Raw genomic sequence first — 14,639 nt, forward strand, 5'->3', positions numbered from 1 at the left:
TATAATTTTTCTAACGTTTCGTTTTTTTGCAATATGGTAGAAATTCGCATAAGGGACTTTACTAAGCACCAGTAGGGTTTATGGCATTACAGACTATTGTGAGTTCGCTGTGATAATTATTGAACGAATAAAGTATTTTTTTCCATTTGTTAAGTTCAAATAAAAAATCTTATGAAACTGATATGTTTGAAGTCGATGTCTTAGTAAATAGTTTACAGAAAAGGATATCGCAACATTTCGCAACGCTTAAAAATCATAGCATATTTTAATAATATGTAGGTACTTACTGCAGTATATCGTACGTTCAAATGCCACTTTAATTCGCAAAGCATATTGCATTACTCGCAAGTTGCAGAATAAAACGTAACATAGAGGGCGTTCCGACCAATCGTATTCGAGAATAACGATATAGAGTTATAGACGTTAACCTTATCCTCTTATTGGGACACGGATGTTGACCTTATCCTATAGGCGCCCACACATTCAAAACTTACCAAGAATAAAGCAATTATTGTTTGTGAAAATAATAATTTTAATTAGAATGGAATGGGAGACCTTTTTATATGCATCTGCAGGGCGGCTAAAGTTTAGATAAGATAAATATACATTAAAACGTTAAAGCATTTCATAATAAGCCTTTATTAATAGAGTCTGTTCGGAAAGAGAAGAGTCGTGGAATGTATTGGGCTCCATACATTCCACGACTCTTCTCTTTCCGCACAGACTCTAATAAAGAATCATACAAAGGCACAAGGAGAAAAACAAACACAAAACAATTGTATAGAATTAAAGTTTTCCTTGAACGCGACCTCAACACCAGTCAACGCTTGCTTGGCGCAGCTAACGCTAGTTTATAAGTACATATATCTTACTTGTCAAGCCTGGATATGCAGGTGCCGTGCCGCATGCAGGGCTCGTTGTAGCAGCGGTCCCGGGGGAGATGCTGTTGCACGTCTTCTTGTCGCACGGTGCCTGCGACACAATCAACAACATGTTCATAAAGGGTAATTTGAGCGTACAGTCAGCAGCAGAAGTTGCTAAGCGGGCGAGGTGTTCAAAATCACCTTGACACGCTCTTGTTCTCTTCACAATAAAGTCGCGTCAAGATCATTTTGAACACCTGGCCCGCTTAGCAACTTCTACTGCTGACTGTACACGCTGGTCGCTGACGCCGACATACGTACACAGGAAAAATAATCTTGAAACAAGAACGAGATACCGGGGCGGCCAACACCCACTCTAAAGGGGCCCACTGATTAACAGTCCGCCGGACGGTATCGGCCTGTCAGTTAGAACAAAATTTTGACAGTTCCGAACAACTGACAGGGCGATACCGTCCGGCGGACTGTTAATCGGTGGGCCCCTTAACGCCTCGACAATATAGGCGTGTTCAGATATTTTTGAGAACCTCGGCCGCTTCGATATATCATATATGTGATGGCTAAGGTAATTTCCAATATATTCACAGTAAATATTCTTAATAGAAACGCGGCCAGCTACTAATTCTACTTGGTAGGTATATTAATATTTAATTAAAATGCAGCGAGATTTCAAAGCATCCTGTTCTACATTTCAGGTACACGGAGCCTTTAGTACCTATATTCTAAAATGTAAGTAGTCCATTGTTGCTTTGCTTAATTGACACTAAAGAACAGGCTTTTGAGGAGTTGAATAATGCATTTTGTTCAGCACATCACATTTGCCGCTCGGGTATATTTATAATCGGATTAGTGCGGGCAAAGCAAAAGCTGCGCGGAGGCGGTAACATTTCTGAATATTTTTTATGAAATACACCCTTAATCTATCTATCTAATACCTTTAAACGAGCAATTCTTGTTTATTTATATTATATAATCTCGGGATCACGGAAACGGCTCTAACAATTTCGATGAAATTTGCTATATATGGGAGTTTTCGAGGGCGAAAAATCGATGTAGGTCTTAACTCTGGGAAAACGCGCATTATTGAGTTTTTAAATGTTCTCCGAGCAAAGCTCGATTTCCCAGATATTATATCATGAAGTGATCAATTCTGAAATGGCATTTCATATAATGATCAAAACAACGCTGGCCACGACATAATACAACTAACAATGACATATTATACTGACAGTTGTTGGTGAGTGGGCAGTCCCCGAACTCGACGTTCCTCAGCTGCGCGCTGGCGTGGAACTCGAGCTGCGGCCCCTCGTGTATGCAGCCGACGAACACGTTGCCGACCAGCACCTCGGCGCCGTCCGCCTGCAGGTTGCCGGGGGACAGCAGCGACGGGTTCAGCGTGCGGTTCGATATCACCTGGAGGGGACATATATACTTGTTCAATTAATTCAAATTCAAATTCAAAATTATTTATTTCATGTGATTTAGGTACACACGTAGCAATACACAACAATAAACAATAAACTTACAAGAATTACACATAAAGACAACATATACACATTAAAATTTAAAATTAAAATTAAAATTGAAATTAGAATTGACACAAGATATACAGTGCTAGCCAAACTCTTAATTTTTGCTACCACTGTATCACACTTGTAGGGGAATGTAGTCCCTCACAGTGGAGCATTATGGGACAGTCTGGTTTTTCCGCTATCATTAAATAAATTAATAATATTTATTTCAGGACAAGTCCCATATTATGTTAGTAACAAGTTAGGAGTTAGTGTGTTAAGCCCCATTTACATGGTGCGAGTTTCTCGCACGTTTTGGGGCGAGAAATCGTATGACATTATCGTATGCAATAATCGCCAGGCGTTTATCGTATAAAAATGTTTATATTCATGCGAGAAATAAAAACTCGCTTATGATTATGTCATTCGATACTCGTAAGGAGATTATCGCCAGGCGAAATAGTTTACACGGGGAGCTGCATTCTAGGGAGATATTTGCTTACGATTTCTCGACTCGTCTAAACTGGTTCTCGTATGACATTTTTTCACGTACGTGCGAGTATCGCACGAATCGGTGCGAACCGATTTTCATACGAGTTTTACCAGTCAACTTACGTGATTATTTACTAATCATTACCACCATACTGTCAATATTTGTAATTATATTAGTTGTTACTCACATTATTTTTAATTTTAATATAATTTAAGTTGCATTTATTTTATTATTGGCTCTTAGCTAAAATGGAATGGCGTTGACTTGAAGATGAAGAAAAAAAAGTTTGCGGTAGACAGCAGCATTTTAAAAAGAAATGATTTGTTCTGCGTTATGGCAATTAATAAAATTTTTAAATATTGCCAAAAAACGTACAAATTTGGAACTTCAACATACGTAAGGTTATTTCAGATGTATATAGAAGATACGAATGCTTAAATATGAAATCCGGAAGACATCAATTGGTCCAAAATGAAAATAAAATAAATATTAAAAATACACTCATGATGGCGACTGAATAGCACATGAACTCGAAGTACGATTCTCGCATTCAAATTTTGTTTACACTGAGACATCCAATCATCAAGGGCGAGGCGATTATCGCTCCGTCTCGTGCGATATCGTACGTATAGTTTACATGATACTATATTTTTCCTCGTGCTACGATAATCGCACGATCGAGGCGAGAAACTCGAACCATGTAAATGGGCCTTTAAAGACCCCAGGTCAAATTTTTTATGTTAGTTACTCTTTATACCTACTTTAGTTTGTTATCTTTAAAAAATTAGCCGTGCCTAGGCGTGCCTTCTTAATTAAGACGCTTTTAAAGGTTGTCTGTCAAAGTTCGTGTTTTTTACCTTTTTTATCTTAAAATTGATTTAGCATTGTTTTTCTTTTTGCAGATCTGCCTAATACTGCCCCGGGGAGTAAAGTTTTTACTCGGGAATTTATTTTTCAGCAGATAATTGGCCAAAATTTGCCAATATTTTGTAAAAATATGGATAGTTATAAACTAAATTTCATACTATCATACGGAAGATCGCAAACGATATGTGAAGCATACATTTTCACGTATTAAATCACAATTTAAAGAAAGATGGCAGAAGGTAGGGAAAAAAGAGAAAGATTTATTAATCATAACCACATCATAACTAGGGTTTCTGCTCGAGAATTCTCGAGGCGAGAAATCTCGAGAAATTTGTCTTTCGGCGAGGCGGGAAAAAAAAGACTCAATGCCTTGAGAACTCGAGAAATAAATCTCTTGTCATAAGTAAAAAGAAAACACGCGTATAACACTTGATGTGTCTATAGTGTATTTCTTTGGGTAGTTAAATAAATGTAAAAATGTTTTTTTTTTACATTTTCCGGTACTTCAAACATTTATTAGTTAACCAACTAAATAAAAAACTGCCTTGATCCGTCGCCTATCGTTCTGGCTTCAGCTGATTTTCATGTTTTGAAACTTATAAACGACTATTATGAGTAAAATAATTCGTCCCGATCGTTTTAGGTTCATAACTATACTTCGTTTTTTTAACATTAGAAAAAAAGGTAAACAAACTTAAAGTGTCTTTTTATTGAAAAACGCTATTAACGCTATTAAAAAAATCGTTAATGTAAATGATCGTATATGATTTATAATTGTTACATATTTGCCGTGACTTATTTTTCATAAGTTTTTCAATAAAAAGAGACGTCAAGATCGCTTATCTTCTCTATAATGCAAAAAAACGAATTATGGGGTCATTTAATAACAAATATTACAAAACTAGATTACTTTTGACAAATCTAATCATCTCGATATAGGTATTATCCTATTAGCAAAATAGCACAATTTTGCCAGCTTCATTGTTACGTTGAGTAAGTATTAATATTTCGTAGTAAAACTTCTGTAAGTTTGTCACATCGAGTTAAATTAATTGCCTAATAAAATACTATATTGTGGTTTGTATACAATTTGTTAAATAAAAATAACTAATGAAATACACTATAGTATATCACATCGCCGCGCCGGCGCGCACGCCTGCACCTATAGTTTTTCTTGTTGTTGTTGAATTTTTCATCATTTGTAGTAACAATAAAATTACCATTTGTGTGATTTTTGATCTAACCTACGACTCCTATGAGTCTAACTTGCAATAAAGCAAAAAGAAAAAATCAGAAAACAATGTTTTTTTAAACTATCAAAATTTCTCGAGATACTCGAGAAACTCGAGAAATCGTGGTCGAGAATTCCCGTGCCTCGAGAAATAAAAAAGGTCGAGAAACCAGAAACCCTAATCATAACCGTCTTGATTGAAAGGAACTTTCGAGATTTCGGTAGCGTCTCATACCACATCAGGTCTGCCGTGTAAACCATTTGAAGATTTAAGTGAGCGGCGTAAGACAAGAAAAACAGAAGAAGTCCGTGCCATCTTAGGGCTTGTGCACAAATCACCCGAGGTTTGATAGGGGGAGGGGGGTCACGAAAAAATCACGATAGATCACGTTGGGGGAGGGGGGGTATAAGGAAACCTCACGTGTATTTTTCTACAGTGAACGAAACTAAGAAAAAAAAAACCTACCACATAAGTATATACTATTACTCGGTTTCGTTAAACATAAATCTTCACTCTGCATTTCAAAATAGCGAGTCTATTTAACGAAAATAGAAAAATAACGAAGATTTTCTAATTACTATACTATTTATGTTAAAATTAGTCCAATCAAATAATTGCAAAAAAATACACGTGAGGTTGTGTCGGGGGAGGGGGGGTAGCCAAAAACCTCACCAAATATCATCAAGGGGGAGGGGGGGTCAAAAAATAGCCGAAAATACCTCGCGTGATTTGTGCACAACCCCTTACTTGAAGTGTCATTGTTTATGCTGCGCAATCGGTTCTCCAAACAAGTGGGAAAAGGGATGCCACAAAACTGCGCTCTTTTACCCATTGGACAGTTCTGTTTGAAGAAGCATAGAAGCATTTCAAGGCGTACCGGCAAAATTTTGCGAGGAAATTTTCGAGGGAGCAGTGTAATTTAAAATATTTAAATGTATATAATAGGCTTTTACTGACATCAGATCCAAAACTTTTGTTGTCTGCCGAACCATATTTGCCGGAACAGGAATGTTTTGAAAGTGAAAAAAATGTGAATGTATTATTAATGTTATTATCTTTAATTTTATTGTTTCCCTCCCCCCCTATCGTTATAGGTACTTAACGCATCCTCTATTATCCTTATATTAGGTCATTACCTATGAAATTGGCGTTTTGTTCGGAGAATTTCAACGAAACACGAATTTCCATACAATTAATTTTGCGGATATTTTTTTGATGGCTAATTCAAACCAAACAAAATTTTTCCAGTAATTTTTGACACATTTAAGGTATGTTTTCAATATCTCCATTTCTTGAAAATTGGTACCATTAGAAAAATATAAGTAATTTTAATACTCGAACCGACAGCACATGAAAAGACCTATTTTCAAGGCTTAATTCTGAACACTTAACAATAAAAAATAACAATTAATTGTATGTAAAATCGTTGTTTATTGAGTGCACTGTAGTTTTATTGTAATTGTGTATGTACTTTTGCAAAAAAAAAAAAACTAGGATCAGACTTATATCTATGAACAAAAACGCCAATTTCATAGGTAAGGACCCAATATTTAACGCATTTTTGTTTATTTTATGTAGGTATGTCGATAAATGTAATTTGTTGTTTTGTTCTTGTCTCGTTCTTGTTGTAACTATTGTTGTTTTGTTAAATATTTATACGATTATTTTGTTAAATTAAGAAAATATAACCGCCTTTTGTTACATTTGTTTATTATAAGTAATTATAATGCATGTCAGATTAAATGTCAATTTTTAATATTTTTTTTTATTAAGATAATACAAATGCCTTTTAAGAAAAAAAACATCGTTCCATATTTTTTATTCCATTTACAAATATTAAATATTATTAACACCATAAAATAATTTTGGCCACCTAAATCGGGCAAATCAACGTACATATGTGCGAAGGTAATGAATGCCTTTTGCTTCATAAAGTCGGCTTGCAATTCTCTTTGACTATTTTAGTAAGGTCTCATATTAATCCCTTGTCGGTCTCATTTCTGAAAAGCACGTCGTGTAAACTAATATTCTAGTTGCATATTTCATATTAATAATTAAGTACTTGTTACTGAAGTTTCTTTGTGCTTTGTTCACTGGATTTTACATTGCTTTATAAAATGGTAAAAATAATTATTTTTGTGTATGAATTATTAATAATTAATATTATGTATTGAAATGTGTGTGAAATCTGTGAAAGTATGAAGACAAAAAAATTCGCATTCTACATTTCCTATACAACAAAGTATGTAGATAGGTACCTAAGTACCTACTTAAGAAATTCCTTTGCGAGAATACTCAGGCAGACAAGTAAAATTCGATATCTGCAAATCTGGCTCTAAACCCTTTGTTATGAGGATATTGAGAGCTTTCTGAGAGTAAGTTAATAAATGTACCTACATAACATAACACTCACACCTACACAATACATAGGTACCTGCACCCCCACCCATACACGGCCACTTCGCTTTCTTTGTTTTTTAATTAGTGTTAAATTGTAAAATATTTAAAAAAGTGGTCTATTTCATGTTTCATCTGCCTATTCTTATTTTTAATTTCTATTTTTAAATATAAATCCGTTCCAATGTTTATGTAACCTTTTAGGCCCTTATGTACTTAATTTCGAGCATTACGTAATTTTTTCTTTTGTTTTGGTTATACCTACAAGACAGGCAAATCCTAGTATATTCTCATCTGCTCCTCCTCATCTGCTGTTACATTATTAAAACATAACGCTCCAGAGTGTTGTGGAGACCTTCATTTTGAACATGTTTGTACCTCAGATGTAATAAAGGCGTTTAAATCAATTAATGTCAAAAAAACTAATGACCTCTGGGGAGTCTCTGTCCATGCTGTCAAATCCTTAGTAGAAATTGTAGCGCCTGACTTGGTAGTTATATTTAACAACAGTGTTGATTGCGGCGAGTTTCCTGATCTAATGAAACATAGTAAAGTAATTCCTTTATTTAAATCTGGTAGCAGCTCTGACCCCACTAACTTTAGACCGATATCTGTGCTACCAACATTTAGCAAGATTTTTGAAAAATTAGTTCTTTCTCAATTAGTACGACATTTTAACGTTAATAATTTGATGCATAATAAGCAGTTTGGTTTTACACGGGGTCGCTCAACAACCGATGCTGGTGTTGAGCTAATTAAGCATATTTTCGATGCCTGGGAGGAGTCACGAGATGCTTTAGGTGTCTTCTGTGATTTATCTAAGGCCTTCGACTGTGTTTGTCATGAAACATTAATCAGGAAACTTCATTATTACGGAGTTAGAGGATCGGCACTGAATTTACTTAAGTCCTACTTAAATGGTAGAATACAAAGGGTCGATGTGAATGGACAGCGATCACCTGGGTCATTGGTCTCTATGGGTGTTCCACAGGGGTCAATATTGGGGCCTTTCCTGTTCCTTATCTACATAAATGACTTGCCATTCCTTATTAAGACCCACCATGATATAGTATTGTTTGCAGACGACACCTCACTTATTTTCAAAGTCAAACGACAGCAACAAGCTTACAATGATGTAAACAATGCTATTTCAAAAGTAGTAAATTGGTTCAATGTTAATAATTTACTGTTAAATGAGAAAAAGACTAAATGTATTAAGTTTGTCACTAGTAGTAACGTAAGGCATGTGCAAACAAGTGTCATTGTGAAGGATGAGGAATTGGAATTAGTTGATAGTACAGTTTTTCTTGGTATAACTTTAGATTCTAAACTCCAGTGGGGTCCCCATATTGCTACTCTTTCGAATAGACTGAGCTCTGCAGCTTTTGCAGTGAGCAAAATCCGTCAGTTAACTGATGTGAAAACAGCTCGATTAGTATATTTTAGTTACTTCCATAGCATTATGGCATATGGTATTTTACTGTGGGGCGGTGCTTCAGAGATAAATACCATTTTTGTTCTGCAGAAGAGGGCTATTCGAGCAATATACAAAATGAACCATAGAGACTCACTTAGAGATAAATTTAAGGAAATTGACATAATGACAGTGCACTGTCAATACATTTATGAGAATATTCTGTACGTACATAAAAATATTGTAAATTTTAGGAAAAATTGTGAAATTCATAATATTAATACTAGAAATAAACATAAGCTCGCAGTGCCCTTCACTCGGCTCCATAAAATTAAAAAATCATTCATGGGTAATTGTGTAAGATTTTATAATAAACTTCCAAACCATATTACTGAATTATCTATTAATAAATTTAAGAATTATGTAAAGCGTAAACTTATTTCTAAAGCTTATTATACCACACAAGACTACATGAATGATATTACAACGTGGGATTAATTGTTATTCGAAATGATTATTTATTTATTAGGTATATTTGATTATTGATGAGGAAATGGATATTCCGATGTAATACTATCTACTTCTTTTGTCACTTATGCTTTTTTTTTGACATTTAGATTTTATTCTAGAAATTCTAGACTAGTATTTTTTTATACAATCTTTTTAATGTTTGACGATCCTTTTGTGAAATTTTTAGTGTTAAATTTGATATGTATAATAATCCAATTTTATTATGGAATAATATTAACATCAATAAATTGCTCTGATAATTAGATTAAGATTAATTACGATTCATAAGAGCTTGTTGCTAGGCCTACATGAATAAAGTAAATTTTGTTTGTTTGTTTGTTTGTTATTTTATTTTAGAAGTATGACAATGTTGAATTTTAATTTACCTTTTTTCAAGACTTGTAATTGCGTAAGTATTTATATATTTTTCGATGCAACACGAACCTTGGACACCCTGTCGACCTCGAGATGCAGCGAGGGCGGGTTGGCCTGGTAGTTGAGCGCCACCCAGTGCCACTTGTTGTCAAGGGTGCTCCTGTTCATGGCCTGCTCGCGCTGCTGCTGTCCAGGCCGGACCCAGGACACCACCACCTGCTTCAGGAGGGCGGTCACGTGGAGAGTGTAGCCGGCGAAACGTTGGGAGAACAGCTCGCCACCTGTCAAAATAAAGGAAAAATTTAGAAATATTTAAACGAAAATTTTGAACCTGATTGACACCTTTACATAATCGACTAATCTTGACGATAACATATGCTATATATGAATTCCTTTTTAGTTTAGTTTCACTTTAGTTTTCTGCTGCCTACCGCCAGAAAACATCTATTCTCGATTTACCTCTATGTTTCAATCGCCGTCCTTCTAAGCTTTTCCTAGTATATACATACCAATATGGAACACACGCGACTGTTAATATCATATAACATTTTCTTTTGATTCCGCGTAAACCTACCCGACTGCGCCAGTGATCTGAACAGCAGGAAATTCAAATGAACGCGAATTATTTGCAACCGTGGAAATAGCAAATCAATGCTACCTATTTAATTAGAAGCCCGCACCGATAATTTCAAGTATAGAATTGCAGTTAGTTTGTGAAGCGATCCTTGGAAACTCGTATAATCCTATTACCAATAAAATATCGATATTCAGAAAGCAGTGATGCCTTACAAACCTACCACAAATAAGAACGTCAAGAATTAAACTGATGCACCCTTATGCACAACACAACTTGCTAGGGTTGTCAAGTTGTCATACAGGTACTGAAGTATGAAAAACAAAACATTCACGGTGAGGTACCCGCGATCCCCCGACGACGCAAGTGTCAGCGAGTTTTCCAAAGATCACATGCACAGTCGATTGCAGGAGTGCCAGCGACGAGACGCAGGTCACCTGGATGATGTAATTTGTGAAAAAATAAATAACATTAAAATGTTGTTACAGGCTGAAAAAATTTAATAGACTTATTCTTCATATTTATACTTAGTATTGTTTTTATGAATTTTTAAGTGCAAACATTTTTGGCCCAGCCTGTATTATGTCAGCCTGTATATATACAGCTGGTATTTGTGACATTTATAGCTATTAAAGGCAAGGTGAGAGACTAATTAGCGAGTGCAGGAGAACGCAAGGTGCGGTGTAAAGTTTTGGTGCTTCGAGTTACTGCGTGGGAGAGTTGACGTCAGGGAAGCCTTACACTCGTGCTGTACATACTTTACGAAGGATTTTATCTGACTTCGACCACTGTTTATGTTAATTGGATCATAGATTTACAAATTGTAACATTAAAGTTACATATCACTGTGGATAATAGTTAAGGTTTGATAAGTATAAACACTACAAACTACTCTTTGATAAGTATAAATGTTCATACAGAGAATTTGGTTTTATAAGCTCTTACATAACTATGGTATTTGTATGTACAGAGGACTTAAGTAAAATGTATGTAAACTATGTATATTTCTACATCGCAATGGGTTGACCAGGGGCCTGTCATGTGGGGCGCAGTCACAGACTTAATATAAATAGACACCGCATTACGAAGCGTTTACTAAGAGCGTATACGAACAGCGCAAGGTCAAATCATATAATAAGGCCGCAAGAGGGGCCGTTTTCATCACTAGTATTTTTTTTATATTAATAGCAAAATAAATAGTTTATTTCGTGTGAAATAAAAACTTAACCTATAAGATAAGTAATCCTTACCGTCCACACTGTAAACTGTACATCGGTGGACCTTATGCCTTTTGTAATAAGGTCCACCGATGTACAGTTAGGAGTGTTGCTGTTTGTACAGTCACCTGCAATAATATGTTACTCTTCGAAGGCCGCAAAAATATGTGACACGCTCTTATGGCTCTACAAATAAGATCGCGTCAGATATTTTTGCGGTCTTCGTTGTGTAACATATTATTGCAGGTGACTGTACATACCTAATACCAAATAGGTACCTTATACACATACCCACTTATTCATAAAACTTTTCATATCTCATGCTCCGAAAGTGGGTCGTTGTTGTTCTAAAAAGTGCGCAGAAAGTGATACGTTTCTGCTCTTGCGCAGAAAAGTGGTGTACTCCTCTGCGTCCCCGTCCCACGAGCAACTGGGTGGAAACAAAATGGAAAAATAGTGTGTGTTATTTCTCCGCTTGGAACAATTGGTAATTGTTCAATTTTACTAATCCCGTATTAAATTTTTTTCATCGAGAATTATGTAAGTAAATTATTAAAATACATTATTCTTGATTTCCTTTGTTGAATTGTATTTACTCGATTACATGGCGGGAACCAAAAGGAATACACCAAAAATATTTTTTTTAAACCTTACTCTTGCGTAAATGAGCAAAGGCAGAATCTTATACAGCCACAGTTAAACGTTTGTACGTTATTAAATGGGCTTTTAAAGTTATTTAGCAGTATATGCATGAAAATAAAATAAATACAAGGTTAAAATTGCTTATTTCATTCATCAATTGTTGTTTAAATTCTTAAAATATTTTTATTATGTTATTACGTGGTGCGGCGCACTAAGATCGCGGTGCGGCGCGGTAGTCTATTACGGCTTTTAAAACGAAAAAGTAAGAGGCAATCCCGCTGATTTTCATACTAATAATGAACAAATCATTTTAAAATACTGCAGTTTGTTAAAATATGTGTTTTTTCGTAAATATTGCAATCTAAATCTTTTTCGCTAGGGGTTATTTATCTTCACACATGTAAAGTCTCCGATTGCAAGTAAGTCCTAAGGAAAAATCATGGCCGTAAGTCTATTTAGGTAAGTAGTTGAATTACTGATTTTGCAAAATTGTCTTGTCTTGTTTGGTTTCCTCGCATTCGATATGAAAAGTAGAGTGTTTGACTCGGGTGAAAGGCACCATTTCCGTCTCGGACTATTGGCGCTCTCACGCGTTCGAGCGCCAAACTACCTCGACAGAAATGGGTGCCTTTCAACCCTCGGTTAACAATCTACTATTACAGGTCTGATTTAGTTAAATTATGTTTTATCCCTTGCTTACAAATACATAAGTCAAAATGACAGATAAAGACAAACGCTTATTAGCTAATTGAGGTTTGTAGCGCGTTTATGAATAAGGGGGATAATGACTAAGATTTATTTACTATGATTTATATAGCCTTTTGTAATAAGACTAATAAGATCCACTGATGTACAGTTAGGAATATTGCTGTTTGCATGCATGCCCGCAGCTCCTGTATATCTGCACTCCAGCCTGCACCTACGTCCCACTTTGCTATTCAAACATCAAAGGCGTTTGAACCTTGTAAGCCTATTGTATATTGTACGGATTTGTAACGCGTTGCCTCTGAAGACACAATAGAAACTAGTGAAGATATATCTGGGTTTTCGTGTGCTGTACCGTTGCAAAGGTTCTTCGTAATGGCACGGAGCGATAATACTACTTTCTTACTTTCGCATTTATAATACTAGTAGGGATTAAGTTAAGCACCTATGTACAGTCACCTGCAATAATATGTTACTCTCCAAAAGCCGCAAAAATATGTGACACGCTCTTATGGCTCTACAAATAAGATCGTGTCAGATATTTTTGCGGGCTCCGTTGTGTAACATATTATTGCAGGTGACTGTACCAAGTCGTGTACTAAAGCGGATGTAGATGGGAAAACCGGTTCCGGGACAGATTTAATATAGAAAATCAGTTGTGGTGTATGCGTATTATAAACATCCATAAAAATATGGGTGCACTCATCATACTCATAAATATGTCCCATAGCTCTTATGTCAGCGAATTAAGTACTATCGGACATATTTTTGAGTAAGTTGTATGCACTCATATTTTTACACTTGAGTGTACCGTGAGTGCAGCCTGCTCCAGTGTATGAGTTGAGCATTCTAGTATATAGTGATCTGTGCAGAAGATACCTACTTGTAATCTGATTGCACACAAAAGGCCACGTGCGACTGTATGATACGAGTTGTGGGCGTAAATATGCTTCGAGCCTTAGTCATTTCAGCATTGTGAATACGAATATAGTTAACATATTCACTACAAAGAACCCGCTAGGTGGGTTCATTTTGTTTTCTTATGTCCAACTAATCGGCTATTCTCTTCTTTAGGACGTATTTTCCATGCGATTTTCATGAAATTTTATGAGCAAGTTTGATACGAATACCTATATATAATTAAAGAAAACAATTTTATTTCATGCAGATGTATGGACTAAAAGACAAAGTACATATAGGTCTTTTAGTAAGTGTAAGTGTGTGGGTGTATAACTAGTGTTGAGTAAATGTGATGAAAAACATATTATGTGTGTGGCATTAACAAATTAGGTAGGTATATCAAATAAGATGATGTTAAAACTATGTATAGTTAAAAATTAAACTAGAAAAGAAAATAAAATATATAATACGAGTACAAGGAGATGCTTAAGTACTTCACAAATCGGCTTTCGTCGTCTCAAAAGATATAGTATATTCCTAGAACATTATATTCTGTTTTTAATCCGACAGCTCTCGGTAAGCTCAGTGAGGCTTGTACAGGCGCCATCAGGATCAGATATATCGGAGCAGGCGAGGTGACCAAAAATATCTGAACACGCACTCTACCGCCTTGACAATAGAGGCGTGTTCAGATATTTGTGAACACCATGGCCGCCCCGATATATCTGATGGTAATTCAAAGCCGTAACTATTTCGAGCTCTGATACGCCTCAGATCCTTTAGGACAACACAAGTCAAATACTAATAGGCTTAAATACTAATACTAGTGCCTCTAGCTGTGAGCTGTACTCACTTCATTGAGTCATTATCACAGCACACTCACAATGGTCTTAAGTGCCATAAACTCTACTGGCGCTTAAG

At 35.7% G+C, this 14,639-nt stretch overlaps 2 protein-coding genes across 2 annotated transcripts in view; one reads left to right on the plus strand and one right to left on the minus strand.

Moving 5' to 3' along the window:
- LOC134804376 (protein OPI10 homolog) overlaps positions 1-1,753 on the plus strand; it is a 75,420-nt gene extending 73,667 nt beyond the window's left edge. The window contains exon 5 of the mRNA XM_063777412.1: positions 1,743-1,753. The gene's annotated coding sequence lies outside the window, so the exon portion shown is untranslated. The remainder of the gene's footprint in view (positions 1-1,742) is intronic.
- LOC134805184 (protein crumbs) overlaps positions 1-14,639 on the minus strand; it is a 140,918-nt gene that overhangs the window by 58,726 nt on the left and 67,553 nt on the right. Inside the window, exons 3-5 of the mRNA XM_063778493.1 lie at positions 9,750-9,961; positions 2,111-2,294; positions 873-972 (exon numbers count right to left, since the gene is read on the minus strand). Of these exons, the coding sequence (XP_063634563.1) occupies positions 873-972; positions 2,111-2,294; positions 9,750-9,961 (496 nt within the window). The remainder of the gene's footprint in view (positions 1-872; positions 973-2,110; positions 2,295-9,749; positions 9,962-14,639) is intronic.

This window comes from Cydia splendana, chromosome Z, assembly GCF_910591565.1.
Source record: "Cydia splendana chromosome Z, ilCydSple1.2, whole genome shotgun sequence".
NCBI lineage: Eukaryota > Metazoa > Arthropoda > Insecta > Lepidoptera > Tortricidae > Cydia > Cydia splendana.